At 48.3% G+C, this 25,117-nt stretch overlaps 1 protein-coding gene and 1 long non-coding RNA gene across 9 annotated transcripts; both read left to right on the forward strand.

Moving 5' to 3' along the window:
* Positions 1-243: 243 nt before the first annotated feature.
* LOC122363767 (transmembrane protein 258-like) lies at positions 244-25,117 on the forward strand. 3 transcript variants are annotated; one of them, XM_043333387.1, is made up of 4 exons: positions 244-399; positions 2,225-2,344; positions 24,156-24,281; positions 24,935-25,117. In XM_043333387.1, the coding sequence occupies exons 1-3, from the start codon at positions 397-399 to the stop codon at positions 24,273-24,275; spliced, it is 243 nt and encodes an 80-aa protein (XP_043189322.1). In that variant the 5' UTR covers positions 244-396; the 3' UTR covers positions 24,276-24,281; positions 24,935-25,117. The 3 variants fall into 3 exon arrangements, with proteins under 3 accessions (XP_043189322.1, XP_043189324.1, XP_043189323.1); XM_043333389.1 differs by lacking the exon at positions 244-399 and adding an exon at positions 419-424; XM_043333388.1 differs by lacking the exon at positions 244-399 and adding an exon at positions 1,812-1,868.
* On the forward strand, positions 5,022-22,381 carry LOC122363769. Of its 6 annotated transcripts, none has more exons than XR_006253420.1 (3): positions 5,022-5,091; positions 18,774-19,353; positions 21,886-22,381. It is a non-coding gene; the product is annotated as an uncharacterized LOC122363769 (long non-coding RNA). The 6 variants fall into 6 exon arrangements; XR_006253419.1 differs by having other exon boundaries at positions 5,027-5,091; positions 18,777-19,353; XR_006253423.1 differs by lacking the exon at positions 5,022-5,091 and adding an exon at positions 5,115-5,137.

Consider the following 25,117-nt stretch of genomic DNA (forward strand, 5'->3'; position numbering starts at 1 on the left):
TTGACGTCATAAGATTAATGACGTCAATTTGTTAAAATTTGAATCAAAAATGGAGGAAGTTGTGTGATATTTGCTCATAAAAGTTTCTTTTACGTGCAAATGAAAATGCTATAATAAAAATTAGGAAAACCATCCAAAAAAAGGATAAAACGGCGTACTATGATACAATATGTTAAAAGCTCTTAATCCATTGGACAATTAATATGACGTCACAAAGCCGCAGTGGGATGGTAGCTCAAAATCGTTTCCCAAGCCGGCAGGCTGCCTACGTGTGATTTTTTGTTGATTCTTTGGAACCAAACAAGCCACGGGGCGGTCACCGCGTGTGAAGAGCATATATTTTATTAATATTGCTGCTTATTGCAATTGAAGAACTTGAGCTGAATAGAGTGAACCATGGTATGTATGTTATGTTTTTCTTAGGGTTCGGGTCGTTGAATGCCTAATGCTTAAATTTTGTCTCGCCTACTATAAACTGATGTAAACTAAATAAGCTTCATGTAGGTGTATGGTGGTTTTCATTTAAAGAACATCATGCCATTGGATAACTTAATTTAGAGATTGCTTATGTATATGCCAGTTAAACGCCTTTGGGGCGAAGAACGAGGAGCAAGATATTGAGCCCTGGATTGCGGAAGGGTGAGAGGGTACTTCCATCCGGCGCTCAAAGCACCCTTCTAATAGGTCACTAGTGGTGTGCCGAATTTGGACTCAATCGGCCCAGCAATTAATGAGATCTGGAAGCGGCATTCTGCATGTGCGCATGTTCCAATGAATGGGGTCCAAAGTGGCTTATGCACTGTACCCTATTAACCGGTCCCCAACTGTGTACCAAATTTGAGCGCAATCAGCCCAGCCATTCTCAAGATCTGGAAGCGCCCCCTGTGCTTGCACATGTGCAGTAGCACCCTAGCTGCAACACATGGACATGCATCGCCTGGTAGGTGCCTGCCTGTATGCCAAGTTTAAGTGAAATCGCCCCAGTAATTACCGAGTTATTGAAATGGGAACAAATTGGGGTCACTCACAGAGCTCAGGAGTATCCGACTTAGGTGAAGGGATGCAGCTACCCTACAAAAATTACTGCAAGATAATCGCCCAAGCAGCTGCGGATATATGAGCCTCTCAAGATCACTACTTTTGCAAACAGCTTAACTCACCTGTTTAACTCACCTGTTGGGTTTCCTCAGCCTTGCTCTTAGGAGAGGAGTGAGAAGGAGGGAAACCCAAGTCGTTCAGAGATGCGCCAATTCCAAAGAATGTAGTTGGACACAAGCTGGGGCCAGTGGGTGGGCCTTGAGTCAGGGAACTGGTGTTGGCGTCTGCATGTGAATTGTTGTGGAAACTCGACAAGTCTACCCTAGTTGGTGCTAATGCTTCACAAAGAAAGAAAGAGAAACGGTTGTGAATGCAAATGCTGCAATGCAAATGCTGTCTCATCCGCAAACAAAATGGGTGAATGACATGTTTGAACACCCTTGACTTTTCACGTGGCACATGCCACGACGTTCCCCTGAAATGTATCAAGAGTAGTCAATTACGGGGTAGAAGGAATAGGACTTTCCAACAAAAAGACCGCAGGACAATGGGTCCAGCAGTTGTTAGCAGCAGTTATTGAGATATAACGGTTACTGAGATATAATGCCTCTCCAAAGCGTTACAGGCTGGGTCGGGCCGCTCATACTGAGAATTTTCCGTAATATTGAAAAGAATTCGCTTCGCTCGCTCGTACTAACATAGGGGGAGCGTTCTGGTCTAGGGTTAGTTCCTCGCCTCTAAATTCAGCCATCTGGGTTTGATTCCCAGGCAATGCATTGCCACTGTCTGACCGCTTGGAAGTTGGAACAGCGTGGGAGTTCCGGAATCCGGTTAGTACCTTGGACCGGATATGGTACTTAACCCAAACCAACCAACTAGCATATAACATAGGCATACCCCATGTGTGTACATTTGCATTATGTATGTAACCTGTGTAATATGCACTATCTAATTTCATAGCCAACATTGGAACATGGGGTTTTCTGTGAACATGCTTGGTGCGGTGGACAACGGAGGACTGGCCTTGTGAAGCTATGTGTCCTACCCCAAGACTAGACAAGACAAAATTTTGTGAACATAGTTGTGCTGCACATTAGACCTGTATCACACATTCCGCAATCCCAAGTGTATCAGAAACCACTCGGATGCTGTTTAATTCTGAAGTTTTTGTTCTTTTTTGTTTCAGCTGGACATTGAGCAGATGAGCCGTTTTGTTTCGCCGGTGAACCCCTCCATCTTCCCGCATCTCACAACCCTGCTTCTGGGAATAGGCATCTTCTACACTGCCTGGTTCTTTGTGTATGAGGTGAGTAGCAAGGTGGCTTGCAGCTGGAGCTCTTTCCAACTGCATAGCATTATGTTGTTTTTATCTCTGTTTACACACAAAGTAAAAGCTACATTAAGAAGGATAATTACTTTCATTCATTAGGTCTATGATTTAGCACTGTATGAAAATATGGTAGTTCAGAATACAGTGTATGGTCAGTCCACAGCAGAAGTAATGCGGTTTCAGCCATGGGTATGTTCTGCTTCTGAAGCTTAGGAAGGATTAGCCAGACTACATTAAACTTTGAATGTAGCTTACGTGCATTGTCACCTTTGCAGCTGCAGCTTTATCTATTGACTTCTTCTTTTCGATCGCTCCGCATTAAAAAATCGCCAGTCAAAGCCATCCGTTGAGATTGGTAAAACCACACATTACTATAGCGGTGGGCTGTACCTGTATGGCGTAAGGAAGGGTTGATATACATTCCCTAATCCCTAGTATGGTGTATGCATGATATATAGTAGGTAGTATCGTTGTACGGTAGTCCGGTAGTAAGGCAGTACGGAAGTACGGTACCTAGTACTGAGTTTGGTAATGCGGTGTACGATAGTGCTTTGTGCGGTGCGGTAGTACGGTGTATGTAGTACTGTGTACGGTAAGGCGTACGGAAGTACAGTTTATGGGAGATCGGTGTACGGACATGAGGGCGATTTGTCGCGGTACGGTGTACGCAAGTATGCTGTACGGTAGAGCGGTGTACGGTGTACGGCAGTACGGTAGTACGGTACTATGGTACACGGTAGTACGGTGCAAGGTAGTACGGTGCACAGTAGTGCGATGTGCGGTAGTACGGTGCACGGTAGTACGTTGTACGATAGTGCGGTATACGGCAGTACGGTGCACGGTAGTGCGGTGTGCGGTATACGGTAGTACGGTGCATGGTAGTGCGGTGTACGGCAGTACGGGGCAGGATAGTGCGGTATACGGTAGTACGGTGTACGGCAGTACGGTACACGATAGTGCGGTATACGGTAGTACGGTGCACGGTAGGACATTGTACGGTTGCGCAGGGTACCGTCGCCAATTTGTTTTCGAAACGCCGTTAAAAGCATACCTATCATCGTAGCAGCACGTTGCACATGTTTTATTTCATATTTGTTAGGGGCATGCTATCAGGCAACGGTTTGCTATATGTTTGATGTTGTTTGCATTTTTGCAGCTTCATTTATTTATATTGACTTCTATTGGATTCGGTGTTGTATATTTTGCAGTTTGTTTTTCCCCATATAATCTTATTGTCCTCTGTCGCAATAATGTTCCTGGCCATTTTCTGCTGTCATTATTGCAGGGTGTTACAGGTCCAGCCACAAACTATTCTCCTAAGAAGAGTCGTGACGCTCACGTAATTTATTTTTTGTTTGAAATTCGCCTTACGCCTTGCATTATCTATTTGCTTTGCATGTGTGTGTGTGTGTGTGTGTGTGTGTGTGTGTGTGTGTGTGTGTGTGTGTGTGTGTGTGTGTGTGTGTGTGTGTGTGTGTGTGTGTGTGTGTGTGTGTGTGTGTGTGTGTGTGTGTGTGTGTGTGTGTGTGTGTGTGTGTGTGTGTGTGTGTGTGTGTGTGTGTGTGTGTGTGGTGTGTGTGTGTGTGGTGTGTGTGTGTGTGTGTGTGTGTGTGTGTGGTGTGTGTGTGTGTGGTGTGTGTGTGTGTGTGTGTGTGTGTGTGTGTGTGTGTGTGTGTGTGTGTGTGTGTGTGTGTGTGTGTGTGTGTGTGTGTGTGTGTGTGTGTGTGTGTGTGTGTGTGTGTGTGTGTGTGTGTGTGGTGTGTGTGTGTGTGTGTGTGTGTGTGTGTGTGTGTGTGGTGTGTGTGTGTGTGTGTGTGTGTGTGTGTGTGTGTGTGTGTGTGTGTGTGTGTGTGTGTGTGTGTGTGTGTGTGTGTGTGTGTGTGTGTGTGTGTGTGGTGTGTGTGTGTGTGTGTGTGTGTGTGTGTGTGTGTGTGTGTGTGTGTGTGTGTGTGTGTGTGTGTGTGTGTGTGTGTGTGTGGTGTGTGTGTGTGTGTGTGTGTGTGTGTGTGTGTGTGGTGTGTGTGTGTGTGTGTGTGTGTGTGTGTGTGTGTGTGTGTGTGTGTGTGGTGTGTGTGTGGTGTGTGTGTGTGTGTGTGTGTGTGTGTGTGTGTGTGTGTGGTGTGTGTGGTGTGTGTGTGTGTGTGTGTGTGTGTGTGTGTGTGTGTGGTGTGTGTGTGTGTTGTGTGGTGTGGTGTGGTGTGTGTTGGGTGCGTTTGTAAGACCAGCGTAGTGGTGCCCTTTGTCCGATACACCTACGCGAAGTGGTGCCCGTTTGCATAGTGGTGCCCGAAAATCGGGCACCACTATGCTGAGCATCACAACGCCTTCCTTATGTCGTAATATAACGTCTGTATAAATATCAGATGGGCCCCTTTTTACTGGATTTTGCCATAAAGAGTGTGACTCAAGGTCACGTGACTTCCCTCGCGTTCACACAAATCCGCCGGGCATTTCAGCTTTCTGCTGTGCCATATTGATGACGTATGAAAGAGATGGTACTTTGTGATGGAATGGGTAGGTATTTTGCATGTACAATTGCAAATATTTTGATGTTTTCGGTTTTGGGTGGCAGGTAGATTAAATAACAAATTCATACCTAGCGTTTTTAAATAGGTAGTAAATAGGCACCTTCAAATGACAACACGCCCATCCAGAAGTACTGGTGTCCAGCTCTATCAACTACCAGTCCGCCATTCGCGCGCTGGGCGGCTTCGATTTCGACGGTAAGATCTAGGCAATTGTCTATCAATAAAAATGCTAATTTGAATTGTTTTGAGTGTTAAATGTGCAGATGCCTTGTACTTAAAACCATTTATGTCTATCTCATGACTCAAAATGACGTTATCCCCACGGTTTCTTTGTTGCCCGCGTCGCTTTGGTCTCGGCAGTTGCTAAATACCTATAAAATGCCTGAAAATGCCTACCTATCGGCTTGAATGTTTTACTTATCATAAAAAGGTAACATCGAAAATATTTATTTGAATATTTATCTGGATGATATGAATATTACAAGAAAATAGTAAAACAAGAACTTAATATAAATACAATTGTCTTTTTACTCGTAAGAATGACTATTCTTCAAAAATGAGCCAAATGGCTGTTCCATTTTTTTGCAATTTGTTAAATCCTGGCGCAATTCATGTATTTTCTTTAGTAGTAGGTATTGTATCCAGATTTAGTGCCTGCTAACGTTTGAATCCAGCCTCAGGATTACATTTGTAAATTACCTAATATCTAGGTGAAATGCTTGGTGTTTGATATTGCACAAACGTTAGTCGCAAAGCAGGCGTCACACTCCTTTTTGCAACCGAGGAGAGGCGCTATACCCAGAGAGCTTTCTTATCAAGCCTAACCAAACCAAAAATAACTAAACCTAACCTAACCTTATCTACAACCTACAACCTAAAATCTACCACCTACAACCTGAAACCCACAACCTACATCCTAACCTACAGCACCTCCCCTTGGTTGCAAAAAAAACAAGCATGATGCCTGTTATACCTACTACCAGTGGTGGATCCAGGGAGGGGGGGGGCAAAATGGGCATTTTCCCCTCCCAAATGGCATAACTTTAACATTACGCCTATGGACGAGGCATGGAAAGAATCAATAAATTGTTATGGTTTGCCCCCCCCCAAAAAAAAAAACTGAGCTGGATCCACCACTGTATACTACTACCGCACAAACTTGCTTTTTTGGTCTTGGGCCAAAAGTAAGTTCTTGACCCACCAGTAGGTAAGTCACTTGGGCTTAGCGACAAGGACAAAAATGAACTTTGCTTTTGAGCATGGAAAAAGGTCACTTGGATTTTGGGGTCAAAAGCAGCCAGCCTTTGAACTTTGCGACAGGCTTTTATGGACTTGGGCAATTGTCGCCTTTGAACTTAGCAACAAGTCAGTTTTGGGGTTAGTGTCAAAATTTGCTTTTGGGCATAACGGAAAAGTCGCTTTTGGATTTTAGGGATTGAAGCAGCTTTTTGGCTTAGCGGCAAATAATTTTTTGACTTTATTTAGCAAATGTCATTTTTGAGTTCGCGAGAAGTTACATTTGGGTTTAGGGTCAAAAGTCGCTTTTGGATTTTAGGGTCTAAGGCAGTTTTTTGACTTAGCGACAAATAATTTCTTTACTTTGGATAAATTTCGCTGTTGAGCTTAGCGACTACTCGCTTTTGGGTTTTGAGTCAAATTTGCTCTTGGGCATAGCAGAAAAATAGCTGATGGGTTTTAGGGGCTGAAGCGGCTTTTCAGCTTAGCAAAAAAAATTGACTGTGGAAATGCCGCTTTTTGGCATAGCGACAAGTTACTTTTGAGTTTAGGATCAAAACTTGCTTTTGGACATAGAGGAAAAATAGCTTTGGATTTTAGTGACTAAAGCAGCTTGTGGGCTTAGCGACAAATAATTTTTGAACTCGGGACAAATTTCTCTTTTGACCTTACCTTAGTGAGAAGTCGCTTTTGGGGTTGGTGACAAGATTTGCTTTTACGCACAATGAGTCTTTTGGGTTTGGGGGGCAAAAACCCAACTTTTGGCTTTGAACGGGGTCTTTGTACATGGAAGATAATGTTCAGTGAAATGAATACCTATCTATGGTTTTTGTGTGAATAATGTAGGTCAGTTTTTACCAAAATATAAAATCTCCTCCAAAATAATCCAAAATAAGAAAATAAAGTACCTTGTTTATCACCCAAGTTTAACTGTGAGTCTGTGTTGCCAAGCCAAGTGCCATTGTATAGGTACCTGTTTACAAGGGCAGTTCCTAACTTGAATTTTTTTTTTTACTGATTCTGAATTGCATAGAACATATATCTTATCTTTTTTCTCCATCTTCAGAAGGTAATATTCTCAGTGCTAAGGCACCCATTGCCTATAGCATTTGTGTTGTGTGTAATTCACAGGTAATTATTGTGAAATAAATCTTGCAGACTGACTGTGTAGAACTTCAGTGGACTGGAACCAATCAGGACTCTGCTTTACCAAATTATTACAATTGCGAGTTGCAACTGATTCTGCTTCAGACCCCTAAAGTACATTCTTTTCTGGGCGCTGGTGTCTGATGCCAGAGGCTGGCCAATATCTACCTTTTTATGATATTAGCAAAAACTAACTGGCGGATGCAGCTGTCCATTATGGGAAGGGGGGGGGGCACTTGGGACAAGGACGATTTTCATGCTCAAAAAGATGTTGAGTGGAGGGATGTGCATTCCGCAGTTTGCAGGCCACTTGCCGCAGTGGGCGTTAGCTGGTGCTTGTTCGGCCGGCTCGGCGCACCGGTAATCGCGGCAGCGCCTGGGCCAGCGGCTTGACACGGCCATCTTTGGTGACAACCAGCATCACGTGTTGTACTACCTGCGCGGCCGCTGCAGCGTGCTCGACGCGAACGCACTCTCGCTCCGGCCGCAACTGGTGGGTGCCGAGCCTCTGAACCCGTGGGCGGACGGTGAGGCGCTCCAATATCGGCAGGTTGGCCACCGGGCCGAGCGCAGTAGCGTCGCCGACAGCTGCAGCTGCCAGACGCGCTGCAACTTGCAGCCGCGTTCTCTGGACGACCTGAGCTGCGTGCAGGCTAACCTGTGTGGAGTGTGGCGGTCTTGTTATGGTGGCCGCTGCGGTCCCGTACCGCCACGGTTATCGCTGGCTGTGGGCCGCTGTGTCAGCAGCCGCGCGACCCGTGCCGACTGGGCGCGCCCTGCGGACCGCAGGAAGGGCACCTACAGGCGCAGCGCCGCCACCCGGCCCAGCTACAGCTGCCACTGCGAGCTGCGGCCCGGTTACACGGCCGCCGACCCGCGCTGCGTCCTGGACGACGCCTGTCTGGCCCAAGCACCCTGTCTGCACGGCGACTCGTGCACGCCCGGCTGGGCCGATAACACAGCGTTGCAGAGTTCGTTTTGGCTCGGTTTCGAGCTCAGCTTCTCGTTTGGTAATCGGGTCTACCGTCTAGATACTCGTGGTTGTCGGCTATAGCTATATTCGTTCGATGCCGGGGAGAGAACTTCGGTCGGGTCGTCTCCCCAGCGACACTCTGGTGACAACTGAAACGGGCAGTGGCGCATAGGCGTAGGAACGTTTTCGAAAGTGGGGGGGGGCAAGGTCCCAGAGGTCCAAAACCTAACCTACCCCCAAAATCCGATTTCTCCTCGGATTTCGGCCACTTCGTTTTCGCAAACATGATCAGAGTTTAAAAAAATCGAGACAAAAACAAAAACAAAATTGGTTAAAATTTCAGGGAGACTCCCGTCCATAAACTCAAACTGATGGACGCGTTCCCCTGTCCTCCGCAGCCGTTGGCACCCATGCAAATTCCAGAGGCATCCAGCAACTTTTTCATTACGAGCAAGCGTGAAACGTGCAAAGCGAGTCTTTTCAATATACCTATAAAAATCAGCATGAACGGCCTAGCTAGGCTCAGCCAGACCTATAACGTTTTTAAGAGGTTTTATATCAGCGACCACTGCAACTGGGCTGATTGACTATCAGAGACCGGTGTGGGACTTTTAGAGGTCGGTCTGGGCCATCAGAGGCCAGTTTAACCCTCGTCGGACCGGACCTATAGGTTTTCTACATACGCGCCGGCCGAGGGGGCGGTGGGCGGGTACGACCCCCCTCGCCGTTGCGCCCCAGGTTGAGCTAGCGCGTCGCGGAAAAACGAGCGTGTGCGCCGTTACAAGACGCAGAGATCGATACCCGATTTTAAGGTTCTAGGTCAACCGGTGACCTCTGAGGTCAGGTCAAGTGCCTCAAGGCACGGTTCCGTTTTTGGTGAATAACTTCGCAAAAAAACGGCCGCAGAGCCGCAATTTTGCCAGCATCGTGTTCGCCTCTCCCAGGCGCGTCGAATGATGTACTTTTTGTTTGGGTGAGGTAAACTGAGGGTGTTGACCACGGGTCACGGTCAGGTCAGCGCCCTTAGGTCACGAAATTGGTCGAAGGAGGTCATGTCGCATATCATTCGATGCGGCAGGTCTTCCTGAGTCCATTGATGGCTTCCCCGACTCGCTAGCTCAATTTGATCGGTAGTTATTGACGACAAACTTATATGACCCTTATAACTTCATAAATGACGTCGCGCAAGGTCAACATTGCAAAAGTGACGCATCGAACCTTGCAAGGAGTGCATGAAAGATTCAGTGTGCTTGAGATAGTTGAAGATCGTTTACAGCGCCAGAAAAAGTTTTCAGTTTATCCCCATTGACTTACACCTAATGGTGAGGTCACGAAAATGACCTTAGGAAAAATCCGAGATGTACAAGTTGTCAAACTCCAAATAGATACTAGGTCCTCCAAGGTTCATTTCCCTGTGAAATCTCCTCTGGCAGTGAGGGCGTTGCGAAGTTGCGACATCTGAAGACCGTGCAGAGGTTCACTTATGACCTCATGGGTCAGTGACCTGATCTGACCCGAAAATGCGGCTGGCGTCAAAAGATCCGGCTTGATTCAAAGCTCAGGTATGCAAAGCTTCAGCTCTCTATCACCGGCGTGTTCGGAGCTATCGCGAAAAAAAAACTATGGAGGGGCGGCACCCGCCCCCCCCCCATCGGCCGGTGAGGGTTGAGGCCCTCAGAGACCAGTACAGGGCCTGCAAAGGGCAGGATGAGACATTTAGATGCCGACTTGGGCCATCAGAGGCTAATGTGGGCCCTTACAGGCCAGCATGGGCCCTCAGAGGTCAGTGTGGGACCCTAAAATGCCGGCATGGGCCGGTGTTGGACCCCAGAGGCCAGCAGAAGGCCCTCAAAAACAAAGATGGGCCTCAGAGGCCAGCATCGGGTCTTCAGAATCCAGTGCAAGGCCCTCAGAGGCTAATGCGGGTCCTTACAGGCCAGCATGGGCCCTTAGAGGTCAGTGTGGGGCCGTAACAGACCGGCATGGGCGGGACCTGGAACCTAAAGACCAGCGGAAGGCCCTCAAAGGCCAAGGTGGGCCCTCAGAGGCCGATGCGGACACTTAGAGACCGGCATAGGATCTTCAGAATCTAGTGCGGGGCCCTTAGAGGTCAATGTGGGACCCTAAAATACCAGCATGGGCCGGTGTTGGACCCCAGAGACCAGCAGAAGACCCTCAAAAACAAAGATGGGCCTCAGAGGCCGGCATCAGGTCTTCAGAATCCCGTACAATGCCCTCATAGGCTAATGACGGGTCCTTACAGGCCAGCATGGGCCCTTAGAGGTCAGTGTGGGGCCCTAAAAGACCGGCATGTGCCGGCGTTGGACCTCTAAGGCCAAGATTGACCCTCAGAGGCCGATGCGGACCTTAGAGGCCGGCATCGGGTCTTCAGAAATCAGAATTCAGTGCAGGACCCTCAGAGGCACCTAAAGGTTAGTCTTGGGACCCCAGAGACAGAAATGAGGCCACCAGAGGCCGGTGTGAGGCCCTCAGACGCCGACTGGACCCTTGAGGCCGGTTTAGGGGCCCTCAAATGAGGTCAATGTGGGTTCTCAGCGGTCAATGTCGGCGCTTGACCGCCACTGAAGTGCCCTCCAATATCAGTGTAGGACCCTCAAAGACTGGCTTGGGAGCTGTTAATAGCTAGCGTGGGATTCTTGAGCCTCGTGACAATCGAATAAGGGCCAGAGCCCCATACGCCCATGGGGGCCCATTGGTTGTTTGGGGGGGGGGGCGGCAAATGATATGATGGCCCCCTGATTAGCCTTTGGAGGGGGGAAGGGCATGGCCCTGATCCCCCCCTCTGCGACCGCCACTGCACTGAAAGTGGAAGGGAAGGGGCAGATACAGACATTGCTGGCCCCCAGCCTGTTTGAGCCGAGGCGGGGGCATGGTCACCCTGGCACCCAGCTAGTACGCCTTTGACGAACTATGCCGACCCCAAGCAGATCCGGTCAAGCGTTGGTCGTTTGTATACGCATTCTCCTGCACCGTGCTAGTATTGTCTTATACCTTTTCCGTGCTCGCTGTCCCGTGCCTCGTATTCAACAAAATGCTGTCACCAGGACCCACAGTCTTGTCTCTGATATGGTTTCCGTCATTGAGTGAAGGAAATTGCGGTCAATAACGCTGTAGAAACAAAAGGGAATCTTTGTTTTTGTTTGTTTGTAATCTTCATTAAAGGGCAAGCTGAATTGTTGTCAAGTTACCGGGTGGTAGCACTGGTACCTAGGTACAGACATGAGACAGACACTTAAGTCAGCAAAAAGTGGGGGGGGGCAGTTAACATTGCTGGCCCCCCCACCTCCGAAAGTGGGGGGCCATGGCCCCCCGGCCCCCCTGTTCCTACGCCTATGCAGTGGCGGCGGAACACCTTCAATTAAGGGGGGGGGCACTGTCGACTTTTGGTCCCATTCTTTCCATGCAACGCCCATAGGGCTAATGTTAAAATGTCAAAATCAAAGGGGGGCACTGTGCCCCGGTGCCCTCCCCGTTCCGCCGCCTATGCAAACGGGGTCGGAAGTATGCACCACGGTCAGGGCCACACATGGGCTGGGCCCCACATGGACTGGACTGCCGCGCCCTGCAGACGGAAACGGACGGAGAGAGTTAAACAACACCGACGTTAAAATACCATCAGACAGCGAATAAGAGGGAGAAACAGGTGATAATCAAGAAGGTCACAGTAATGCCGGCATTTTGAAGAACATAGGAAAATCGCGACAGGCTTGTACGGAACACACAGCTTTACGTGAACGACAGTCTGGTCGGGTGCACGGTTGAGGTGCCTCACGAATACGATCCCTGTGGCTGCGTTCAGGAGCCGGATGTGGAGCCGGATATGAACCTGCGACGTCGGAAGCGGCTGCTTGCGCGACCCCAGCTCAGCCCCGAAAGTACTATCTGGGCTTGGGTGCCAGTGGGAAAATGTAAAATTCTGCTGCCAAACGGACCATGCGAGTGGAAAGTTCAGGCCTGTGAAATTATACTAAATAGAAAATTCATATATTTTTTAAAGCAAATGCGCTAAACGTATTTATATATATATATATATATATATATATATATATATATATATATATATATATATATATATATATATATATATATATATATATATCATTATTATTATGGGATAAACAATGGGAACTATTTTTAATTATATTTTCTTCTGAATGGCTACACGTGTTTCGACAAAAAATGCATTTTTCAAGCCTTAATATCCAAATGACAAAAATTAAAACATTGGGCCAAATACTCATCATGCAAGTGAATAAAGTGACATAACAGACAGTAAATTCGTTCGAAGAAACATGTCGCATTCTATGTCGCACCCCTGTTCGCCAGATCCCTTACCGAGTAGCTGAGCCGTGTACCTACCTACTACCTACTGAGTTTCACTTTACCAACATTGCCATTGAAAGTTAAAAACGGAGAAATGAATACTGCCTCTAAAGCCTGTCTATGTTTCTTTTGCAACCCTTTACACAAAATTGAAGTTCCATTCCTGTCTGGAAGGTGACCTGCCTCGTCGACATGGTGTACAGTATGTAACGTACCCAAGGGGGGCCACGGGGGCCATGTCCCCCCCCCCTGAGCGCCGAAGGCGCGAGGGGGCCCCTGCGGTCCAGGGATAACTCTGGTGAACCTGCACGCCGAAGGCGTGCTGGATCCCCGTGCCTTAATTCCAATACTAGACAGAACGTCTTTTACTCGAAAGAAAAAAATATCAAAGAGGGATTCCGTCACAGTGACGAGCCCACAGCACCCCATCCTAACTGAGGGCCACTGGTTACCTGAGGGGTCCCCTGGTCACCTCAGGGGCCCTTGGGCCATCTGAGGGGCCCTGGTCACCTCAGGGGCCCCTTGGTCACTTGAGGGGCCCCTGGTTACCTTACTGGTCACCTGAGAGGCCCCCTGGTCAACTGATTGACTCCTAACCACCTGAGGCCCCCTTGGTCACCTGAGGAGCCCCCTGGTCATCTGAGGGGTCCCTGACCACCTGAGGGGCCTCCTTGTCACCTGAGGGGCCCCTGGTCACTTGAGGGACCTCTGGTCACCTGAGGGGCCCCCTAATTACATCACTGGATCACCTGAGGGGCTCCCTGGTCATCTGAGCGGCCCTTGATCATCTGAGGGACCTTTTGGTCACCTGAGAGGCCCCCTAGTTACCTGATGAGCCCCTGATCTCCTGAGGGGCCCCCTAGTTACCTCACTGGTCACCTGAGAACCCCCTGGTCATCTGAGCGGATCCTGACCATCTGAGGGCCCCCTGGTCACCTGAGGGCCCCCTGTTCATCTGAGGGCCTCTGTCCACCTGAAGAGCCTCTTGGTCGCATTAGGGCCCCCTGGTCACATATATGGTGCCCCTGGCTGGCTATCTGAGGGGCCCTTGTCACCTGAGGGGCCCCTGGTTACCTGATGGGCCTCTTGGTCAGCTGAGGGACCTCCTGGTCACCTGAGGGGCCACCTGGCCACATAGGGCCCCTGAATATGAGGGGCTCCTGGCTATCTGAGGGGTACCTGGTTATTTGACGGGCCCCTGATTATATGATGATTCCTACTTACTTGAGGGGCCTCTGATCACCTGGTTGGCCACTGGGCAGTGGTCTGAAGTAACCCTGGTCGGTCACCTGATGGATCGTGTTTAACCGGGAAGTGTCTGGTTATCTGCAAGGCCCCTGCAGCCATATGAAGGCCCTTAGTTACCCGAGGTGCCCCTGATGTAACTGGCCCCTGTTGATAAGAGGGTTCCCTGGTCACTTAGTGGGATCTGGCCAATTGAAAGTCCCCTAGTCACCTGAGACGCCCCTGATTAAGGGGGTCCCTGATCACTTGGATTCAGTGGCATAGCCAGGGGGCTAGTGGGCATGTGCCCGTTATCGGGTTTAGGTTCCATCGGGCCCGAGGGGCCCTATGGTGCCAATTGGCGGCAGAGGGTCCACGCTGACCATCCTTCAATTGAAAAGGACGCGGCAGGGCTTGAGAGAGCAACTCGTGGGCTCTAATGTAGCCACACTTATCTCCAGAAGGGCCCCACACTCGCTTCTGAGGAACCTTTGCCGGCCTCCGATGGCCTAGCTGGCCAATGAGGGATCAGTAAGAGCCCCACATCCGTATGTTATGGCCTCACGACCCACACCAGTGCTTCTGAGTGCCCTCATAACGGCGCCTGCGAAGGCCCTCACCGCCACCTCTAAAGGTCGCCGTCCATTGGTTAGGAGCGTATTTTGCGCATAATCATCCATGCCTAGTGCGCACTGAAAACTTGAAGTAGTTTAAGTCGTCAGGAGAAGTAAAGTAATCTTGAGTCGTCAGCGCATGATTCGACGCTCAACAGCCGGTAAATAATCAGCTGAATCGCGCTTTCGGCGCTGAACGGCATTCGGCGCGCAGCTCATAGACCCCAACGTTAAATTCAGCGCATATTCAAGCAGTGGACGGCGGCCTTTAGCGCCCCACACCAATGCCTCTTGAAGGCCCGCATTTGCGGTTCTAAGAGCCCCCACACCGGCGCCTTTGAGAGCCCTCCGGTAGCGCATCTGACGGCATTTACCAGCGACTCTGGCCGGATTCTGAGTGTCCCTTGTCGGCCTATGAAGAGCCACCAGTAACTTTCAGCCCAGGTCCCCACAGGCACAGTACCACACATGCCTATGATGGCCCCCACCAGTGTCTCTAAGCCCTAAGGCCCCCACAACGGCGCCTGTGAGGACCCCACACCATTGCATCTGATGGTCTTTCACTGGCACCTCTGAGCGCCCCAGACCAGTGCGAGGGACCTACACCGGCGACTCTGAGGCGTTCGCTCGCTACGCTCGCTCATAAGATTATGTGCATATTATGCATACCTTTCAGGCAAAATGACGTTTTCGACTTCCAATTTTCCACATTTTCTTAGGACTAAGACCGTTACAGATGGGCCCGTCTGCAAGGGACGACTGGGCCCACTGTACCCAGCCCCCCATGAAAGGTTCTGGGCACGCCCCCTGCCATAGGCGGCGGAACGGGGGGCACCGTGCCACCCTTGATTATGGCATTTTAACATTAGCCCTGTGGGCGTTGCATGGAAAGAATGGAACCAAAAGTCGGCAGTGCCCCCCCCCCCCTTAATTGAAGGTGTTCCGCCGCCACTGCCCCTGTCTGAGTTGGCAGGGGTCCCCCGGATGACCAGTGGGCCCTTTGAGAGCAGGTGGCCCCTTCTGGGCAAAATCATGGGTATGTGCCTGATGCTGTACAAATGCATTAGACAATCTATGATGCCTAAGATCGCTCTTGTGCCATCTATGCCTCTAAATGTTTCACCTATGAAACTTTTATCGCATGCACCACACGGAATTTGTAAATCACACTGCCCTAGCTCTCGGTGGCTTTCTTCTTTCTTGACTGAACTAGGTTCTTGGTCGGCAGACCGGCTGGAGATGAAATATTGAATGATCATTTCACAAATCTTCCTATAACTTCAGCTTCCTTTGATGCCGGTACCGAGAGGTAGTTTTTTTGCCGTTTCTTCTTTCTCTTGCCCTTCTTCGAATTTTTATCACTTTCTTCTCTAAACTATATAGGAGGCCTGGTGGTACTTGAGCTTAATAAATACTTTCTTGTTCTATAAACTGTTAAGAGCAAATACGAAAGGCCCGTAGATAGAAGCCCAATTACCACTTCTGTTTTCGTTCGGCTTCTGTGGGCTGAGTAGAAGTGAATTAGGTCATTTTTTGTTGGTCGGCTTTCTGTGAACTGAGAACGCCGCCTTTTTACTACGGTTCCAGATACGCGTGTCCAAAAATGCTAGCGTACCGTTATCTTCCTCTTCGCAGGTAAATTGTATCTTTGGTTGAACGTTGTTGATCTGGCCAAGCAAAGACATCAAATCCTTGTCGTTGTTTGTGATGATCAAGATGTCGTCGACATACCGGAACCAGGTAGTATCGGTTCCGGCTATGCGTAGAAAGTGATCTGCTTCTAATATTTCCTAAATATGCAGGCGAGTACCGGGTTCAAAGGTGACCCCATCGCCAGTCCGTCAATCTGCTTGAATTCAGCGCCTTCGAACTCTAGGGCGCCGAACTCCACACAGAGACGTACTAGCCGAATGGAATCAGCTTTGGGCACTGGCAGAATGATGTCTGGGTTCTGGTCCAGTGCCCTTGATCGCCCCAGCTATAGGCACGTTGGTAAACAACGCCTTGACATCAAAACTTGCGAGCTTCTTGTCTTTGAGATCTTTGCGGTTTAGAAAAGAAGGCGATCAAAATTCGAAGAAGGGCAGGAGAAAGAAACGACAAAAATAACTACCTCTTGATACTGGCGTCAAAGGAAGCTGAAGTTATAGGAAGATTTGTGGAAGGATCATTCAATATTTCATCTGCAGTCGGTCTGACAGTCAAGAACCTCGTTCAGTCAAGAAAGAAGAAAGCCACCGAGAACCAGGGCAGTGTGATTTACAAAATTCCGTGTGGTGCATGCGATAAAAGTTACATAGGTGAAACATTTAGAGGCAAAGATACGCGGACAAAAGAGCACAAGAGCGATCTTAGGCATCACTAGGGTTACCCGCGTGCTCCGCAACGCGAAGAAGGGTTATTTTTGACCCGAGGGTATTGGGTTGGTCTGTGTCGATTTGGTTGGTATCCCTTTCGTTCGATTGCTTTTTGACTTGGTAAGAAAACATAAAGATACATTGCATCGAGGTGCCCGTGTCGTATTATCATGCGTTCTACTTTAGAATGATTCGAAAACTGGCGTGAAGTCTTTTGAGGGCCATCGATGAATTTCGCTAAAAAATGACAATGTAATGGTTTGGAACATTTACATTTTTAAGGATACTGTTGCTAATCATGCAAAAAATGAAGAGTGAATATTGGACAGAATTGAATGCTCTATCCAATGGTATCATATTCAATTGCCAAAGGTATCAGGTTATGCAGCAAACCCCGTGTGATTAATAAAGTGGCACAAAATTGACAAACACCATTTTCTCCTGTGATTTGCACCACCTTGATTTGGATCAATCAGCTTTTCACAATTTTTATATGAGAGGCGGTACCTTTCTCTTGCAAATAGGCGTTGATTCAACTCGCTCCATTTAACGGTCACCTAAAAATAAAATTAATTCCAAAATCCCTCAAAAACCGCAATTTTTCAAATAAAAGTGCCCTCTCCGGTGCACGTGGCGCGTGCTATCCTCTGCATTGCACACCATTCAATAGCCCGTTCAATTCTGTACCCGATGCTGTTTTCCCCGTGCCGGTCGGACCCCTGGTCACCAAGATATTGCACGGGAACTGGACCCGTGTCGGCCAAAATTAGCCGTTTTCGCCCGATTTCGCACGCCGATTTATACATGTAAAGTCTATGACGCGAATTTGCACTTTTTGAGCACGCGCCACGCGCTCCCTATCAATCCGATCGAGCTGAGACCCCTCAAAGGCACGTCGCGCATCCTTGATCTATAAGTTGTGCAAATTTCATCGGGCTAGGTGCAACGGTCTGGCCTGTAGTCCACGCAAAGCACCACCAAGTCGGGACCTCGGTAACGGACAGACGCACCCTCCTCAAATAGTAATATAGATAGACTGTCTAATGCATTTGTATTTTGTACAACATGTCGACGTGGCAGGTCACCTTCCAGACTGGAACGGAGCTTCAATTTTGTGTAAAGAGTTCCAAAAGAAACATAGACAGGATTTAGAGGCAGCATTCATTTCTACACTTTCAACTTTGAACGGCAGTGTTAGTAAAGTGAAACTCAGTAGGTACGCGGCTCAGCTACTTGAAAGGGATCTGGCGTACAGGGGTGCGACATAGAATGCGACATGTTTCTTCGAAGGAATTTACTATCAGTTATGTCACTTTATTGACTTGCATGATGTGTATTTAGGCCAATGTTTAAATAATGTCATTTGGATATTAAGGCTTGAAAAATATTTTTTTTTGTCGAAACACGTGTAGCCATTCTAAAAGAATATAATTAAAAATAGTTCCCATTGTTCATCCCATGACAATACTACTTGTCATCAGATCTTATTAATAGATACCATTCATGATTGGATTGAAAATAACGCAAGCAAAGGTCTTAGCACCAAAGCGAACTTACGAGTATAATTTGACCACATGTGCTACCTGGAAGTAACATCACATGCACTTTTTGTGGGTGGCTTCTTGTGCGACTGCAAGCGACGGCGTCCTCGCACGGCTCGGCTAGCTGCGCCGTGCGAGGACGACCCACGCTGCCTCGTGTACGATGTGTGCTTGGCCGGGCCGCCGTGCGCCGCCGGAGCCCGGTGTCTCTCACTGGTGTCTTCCAACGATGCATCCCTCCCCCCACAACTCACTTCACACAAACACATTTTGTGTCACTATTTTACCAAGTTTCACCTCCGTCCTGTTGCGGTGCCCTTCACTCAGCGACAGATTGTATTCTATCCCGTGAGGACGCCGTTCTGACTACGTACAGCGCCTTTTTTCGGCTGCGAAGTCAACCCTCTGACCAATAATGATGATTTTGTTTGGCCTGTTCCAGCAGACAATCCCAGGTCGATGTCCGTACTCTCACGTCCGTCCGCGAGTTGTCGCGCGGTCCACCAGGGAGAGGTGGCAAGCAGACTGTCCAACTGGCTGGTACTGCATCGTTATAGGGGACCGCTGGTCCGAGCCGCTACCAGGGAGGAGGCTGTTGACACTCATCAGCTCTGGTCGGGCCACTGGGGATGATCGGAGCAGTATCTTCACCGGATTGAGAGATCAATGTCCGAGTTCGCCTAATGTAACGACAATGAATGCCAAGCTGGCCGCTGCTTGGTCTGCGGTGAAGCAGTGGACACCTAAGCGCACGTGTTGCCGGAGTGTCCGTGCTTTTACGGGCCTCGGCTGTGTGCGCTATGGAACATCGTCGGCGCGGCCCTCGATGTCAAGCGCGACGACGTGGTGGTGACCTTAGCCGCCGGCTACGAGGCCCGCAAGAGGCTTGTATTGGCTACGGCGGTAGCTGTGGGGACACAGCAACAACGACATCAACAGCTGGCGGCGGAAGTGGCCCCGGAGCTACGCACCTGCGGACAGAGCTACCGCTGATCCACATCTCAGCTGATGATGCTCAACAGGTGGGTACTGTGTGTGTGGGGGGGGAGGGGGGAGGGTACCGAAGGAAGCTAGGTCATGTTCGCCCAGATGTGTATGTTGAAATGGCTCGGCTGATAGTTGGTGCATCTGTTGTGGGGCTAGTGGGGAAATCTCGAGCCTCGTATAGCAGTTGTGCGACAATTGTGTACCGTACCATGTACCGCCAGCGAAGTTGGGTAATTACAGGGTGTCCCAAAAGTTTTTATGCTCCTATTTTTTTTTTTCAAATTACTGGTCATTAAAGAAAATGCTTCACTTTTAACATGGGGTTTCGACTGGAATAGCAGTTCCATAGCTTGAGCTGAGAAAAGCACAAATCAGGAGCTTTTACGCCCCAACGATCACCCTAGGCAAAGAGATTCCATTTCTCGTCCTGAAAAAAAGCCTTTATGAGGAAAGTGTGCCTCAATTGAAGAAATAGGTACCTTAGAATGCAGCCAGTTAAGCGTCAGCCAATCAGCCTGCTGCGTACAGCCAATGGGTTTGAACCAATTGGGTTGATGCAACCCCCTAGTGTTTTTCGCGAACAACACAAAAACGGCAGCGCGTTGCGCTGCTAAATTTTGCATGCCGTCTGAGGCAACCTTTTCGCACCTTCCCTGATAATTTCAGGTCTATCATTTTAGGTCAGGTCACCAGGTCACCGAAACCGGTACAATGCAGGGTAAAATTTGACTATATAAGCGGCAACGGAATCGCTAAGTTTATCGTTCATATCGTAAGAACCGCAGGACTTAGCGCCACCAAATTTCAAACTCAACTTGGAGCAGCCATTTGACACGTGTCCTGGGAGTTTTGTGTTCCAGTGGCTTCAGGTCAGGTCACAAGGTCACAAAAACCGGTAGGTACATGGTCAAAATGGCACTGAAAATACGTTTTTTTTTTTGTCAATGAAATCTCGAGTTGTCCATCAATTTGATTCAAACTGGCAGGGTATGCACAGCTTACCGAGTTGTATAACGTACATCCAGGTTTGTGAAGTTCGGTTGACTTTAGGTCATCTAGAGGTCACGACAAATTCTAAGAAAGTTTGTCCTAATAGCTCCAATTGTAAAAAATATGCTCCATTTTAGCGCTTTTGTATTGTAATCCCTCAGTTTAGCTCAATTGAGGATGAAATTGGTGTTTGTTTGCTAAAAAAAAAAAACACCGGTCGGGTCGTCTGAGGTCAAATAAGGTCAAACTACGTTTTTGCTAATAATTTAGCACACAATGAGGCTAGAGCTTCAAAAAGGCGTTATTGTGTTCTTTCGAATCAGCCGAAACGAATGATATGCGACATGATGCAATGTGGTTAATTGCGTCATGTCGTTAATAAATTAATTTAGATTCTCTTCTAAATTAGAAAGTTTTAGACACTGGTAACCGCTTCTATTGCGCTCCGTGTTTGAAAGGGCGTTCATTATGGAAAAGTGTAAGCTACGGCAGAGCTTTATGAAACGAGGCCCAGAACAAAAAAGTTGTGAGTGCCAGCCCCCCTCTCCCAACTCAAGCAAAGTTGGGGTGCCCGGCCCCTGCTGGCTCCCCCGGTGGCGACGCCCGTGATGGTATAGCGTTATGTCAAATGTCTTGCGATTTAATAATTGATTCAGTTATAATTCTAGACAAGTTATCTATCACTTTTGAGTTTTAAATATGGGTGAATACGAGCTGTAAATCTGCAGGAAATGGGCGCCAGTTAGGAATCATTTTAGATGAAGTTGATCGTCTATGAAATAAGTGTGCGCCAACTAGTTTTTCAGTAATTCAGTAAGCGATTCTCGTGCTCTGTTCAAAATACAGTGAGGGTCGAACTAAAAAAACGAACTATAATATCAGTTCCCTTCTGTTTTGACTCCTGCGGTGACTGACTCTCCAGCATTCCCTGTTCGGCTGTCGAGTAACAACCTTTGCGTTGAAAGCTCGGTATTCGCCCCAGCCCCCTTCATGTATCCACTGTGGGGAGCAACTCGCAGTGGCCCATGTTCTGCTGACTGACGTGCCGCCGGCTCTCCCGGATGCGGTCACACCACCTCGGGCATCCTGTGCCCACAGTGACTCTCTTAAATTTTATCTCGACAACTCGCGCTGGATCCATAACGATGGCTTATTTTCCTTTATCCGCGCAGCCAACTTCCCCGTTACTTTCATTTCCTAAGCATCAAACATAAATTAGTAAGTAACTTAAGACGCATTTAAAATCTCCGTTATGGGCGCAAAATGACCTTGCAGTCGGCGCGCCCCTAACCCCCAACAAACAAACAAATAAACAGCCCTCTCCTTCGTGTCAGGTCGGTATTTGACCTAACTACTTACACGTGTCATCTCGGTGTTCGACCTAGCCTCTCTTCTGTGTCAGCTTGTTCTTTCACCCAGCCCCCTCTCCTTGTCAGGTCGGTATTTGACCCAGCCCCCACCCCTTGTCAGCTCGATGTTCGACCCAGCCGCCTCCCTCGTGTCAAGTCGGTATTTGACTTAACTACTCCCCTGTGCCAGCCTGTATTATAACACAGCCCACCCCTGTGTGATACCAGACGGAGAGACTGAGGCGCTGGACAGCGAGTCTGTCTGTGGTTGTGCTGAAGACGGCGTCGGACGACCATCAGTTCCGGCTGGCGAATCTAGCCAGCTCCGACCCCGTCCAGCTGCCCGACGAGTGCTTACCAAAACAGCCGCTCGCTGCTGCCGTGCGCCAAGATGGCCGTCCACCGCCACCGATGCCGCCACTCGCTCGCCAAGACGCCCGTCCATTGGTGCCACCGCCCCACGCCCACTTGCGCTCTGCCACCGTTGACTGCGGCTAGCCGAGATTCAGGTTCAAGGTTTAGGCATACCTACATTAATGTTAATTGCCTATATTCATCGAAGCGAAGGTGTGGTGACAAAGATGCCTATGGTGGTGAAATACGGTGTACGCAGCTCCTGGTGATGTTTTTATTGCCCTTAGCTTGCCATCCAATACCTATCATCATTTGATCATGTATGCTGACTTGAGTGGCTGATATTTGATAATATATAGCATGAAGTGTTGCAAAGTATTTTGATAAGAAATCGAGGTGCTGGGTGTGACCTTGGCTTCTACTTTTGATGAAATTCGTAGCTCTAATATGTATGTATATAATTGTGTATTGTCATACCCAGCGAAGTGGGGACCGATGTATGACGTCATTAATACGTCATACAGCCCGGGCCCCACTAAGCTGCGTTTTTAACATCGTCCAATTTCACATTGATCCCGTTAAGAAGTATGCAATCTGAATCGGTAACCCAAGGGAAGCATGACCATGTAACCAAATTTATTCTAGCACAACAAATAAAAAATTAAAGTCGGACCCCACTCCGCTGTAAATCAACATGGGCACCACTATGCCGCACCTTACAAACATGTGTGTGTGTGTGTGTGTGTGTGTGTGTGTGTGTGTGTGTGTGTGTGTGTGTGTGTGTGTGTGTGTGTGTGTGTGTGTGTGTGTGTGTGTGTGTGTGTGTGTGTGTGTGTGTGTGTGTGTGTGTGTGTGTGTGTGTGTGTGTGTGTGTGTGTGTGTGTGTGTGTGTGTGTGTGTGTGTGTGTGTGTGTGTGTGTGTGTGTGTGTGTGTGTGTGTGTGTGTGTGTGTGTGTGTGTGTGTGTGTGTGTGTGTGTGTGTGTGTGTGTGTGTGTGTGTGTGTGTGTGTGTGTGTGTGTGTGTGTGTGTGTGTGTGTGTGTGTGTGTGTGTGTGTGTGTGTGTGTGTGTGTGTGTGTGTGTGTGTGTGTGTGTGTGTGTGTGTGTGTGTGTGTGTGTGTGTGTGTGTGTGTGTGTGTGTGTGTGTGTGTGTGTGTGTGTGTGTGTGTGTGTGTGTGTGTGTGTGTGTGTGTGTGTGTGTGTGTGTGTGTGTGTGTGTGTGTGTGTGTGTGTGTGTGTGTGTGTGTGTGTGTGTGTGTGTGTGTGTGTGTGTGTGTGTGTGTGTGTGTGTGTGTGTGTGTGTGTGTGTGTGTGTGTGTGTGTGTGTGTGTGTGTGTGTGTGTGTGTGTGTGTGTGTGTGTGTGTGTGTGTGTGTGTGTGTGTGTGTGTGTGTGTGTGTGTGTGTGTGTGTGTGTGTGTGTGTGTGTGTGTGTGTGTGTGTGTGTGTGTGTGTGTGTGTGTGTGTGTGTGTGTGTGTGTGTGTGTGTGTGTGTGTGTGTGTGTGTGTGTGTGTGTGTGTGTGTGTGTGTGTGTGTGTGTGTGTGTGTGTGTGTGTGTGTGTGTGTGTGTGTGTGTGTGTGTGTGTGTGTGTGTGTGTGTCCCCTATTGGTTAAATGCTTTTAGATCGATTGGGATTTACAGTGTATTCACCGATATTGTTAGTATGCGCACCACAACGCTCCTCAAAAGACGGAGTCGCTAAGCTTCCTGGGCAGTGGGCTGGTTGATGGTCGCACCAGCACCACTTCAGTGCTTGCACTCAGCACCTGAGTCTCACCGAGCCCGAGCTTGTACTGGTGGGATGAGCTCCTATCACTTTTATCGTTCGTGAGTGGGTGTATCACCCGCGCCAGTATAAGTGTTTCTACCTCTGTTTAAGTTTATTTAGTGCTATAATCCATCCCTTTTAGAAAAATGATAAGAAAAAAGCATGTTAACATTTGTTAGTACGAGTATGCGGAGGCGTTGGCGAAAACAATCACCTCTGAAGGACTTCTAGGAACTTACAGGACGACAATTTTTCTGCGCTTCTCATTCCTGTACAAAGTCAAATTTTCAATTAATGTCCATAACAGAACGATAAATAATGCGATAGGAAACAGAAGTGAAGTCCGCGGCTATGACCTTGACCTGTGTGACCTGCAGGTGACCAGCACCAAGGTGACCCGGGAGCTGGTCAAGGAGCTGGCGCTGGCAGTGATGGCCGCCATCTTCATGGGGGCCGGCACCGTGTTCCTGGCGCTCACAGTCGGCATATATGTCTAGCGGCAGGTGAGTTAAACAGATTACAGGAAACAATCGGTATATGTGTCTAGGGGTAGGTATGTGAGTTTCACAGAAACAGTCGGGATATACGTCTAGCGGCAGGTGAGTTATACAGAAAACAGTCGACATACTCGTATATTTCTAGGGGTAGGTGAGTTCTGTAGAAAGCAGTCGGCACATACAGGTATGTTAGGTGAGCCTGAGCGGTACAGCAAAAAAAAAATCAAATTATGTGTGTAGGTAGGGGTTGGTAAGTTGCACATAGAACAGATGCGCTTTTGTCATTAACAGCAACAGGGTTTCTAGTGTTATTATAGCGGTTTATTTCTAGCATTTTGATGTTTTAGATGACCATTTTTCTACTTTGTTTTAAAAATTGAATTGCTTATACAGAAAGTTAAGTTTTGAAGAGAAGTTGCGAATTAATTACGTCAAGAATTAACATCTAAGCACAGTTCTGTCATTAATCACGCCGTCTATGTTGATTGGCGATTGCACACCTACCTCTTGCTCCCATAGGTCAGCTATGAAATCGGAGATAAATTATTTTAAAATGGCGCATAATGTATAGTTGAAAGTACATTTCATGTGATAAAATATAACAAAAGAGCAACTATAAGTAATTTAAGAATGTCAAGACAATATTTGTTTCTTTTCAGGCTTGGAGGGGGTGAAAAGGTTTCTTTTTCAAGTGCACATCAACACGGCACCCTGGGTGAAGTGAATTGTTTGGCACCATCGCCGACTGCTGTGAGGGCAACACTGAAGTCAAGTCAGGCATTCCATGTGATTTTCATGTCTGCAACCTATGGTTCATGTCTCAAATATATCTCGATTCGGTA

Source organism: Amphibalanus amphitrite, unplaced genomic scaffold, assembly GCF_019059575.1.
Source record: "Amphibalanus amphitrite isolate SeventyFive unplaced genomic scaffold, NRLGWU_Aamphi_draft 000639F_arrow, whole genome shotgun sequence".
NCBI lineage: Eukaryota > Metazoa > Arthropoda > Thecostraca > Balanomorpha > Balanidae > Amphibalanus > Amphibalanus amphitrite.

Coding starts and splice junctions, on each gene's coding strand:
- LOC122363767 (XM_043333387.1), top strand. Junction 2,345..24,155: donor CCTGGTTCTTTGTGTATGAG/GTGAGTAGCAAG, acceptor TGTGACCTGCAG/GTGACCAGCACCAAGGTGAC.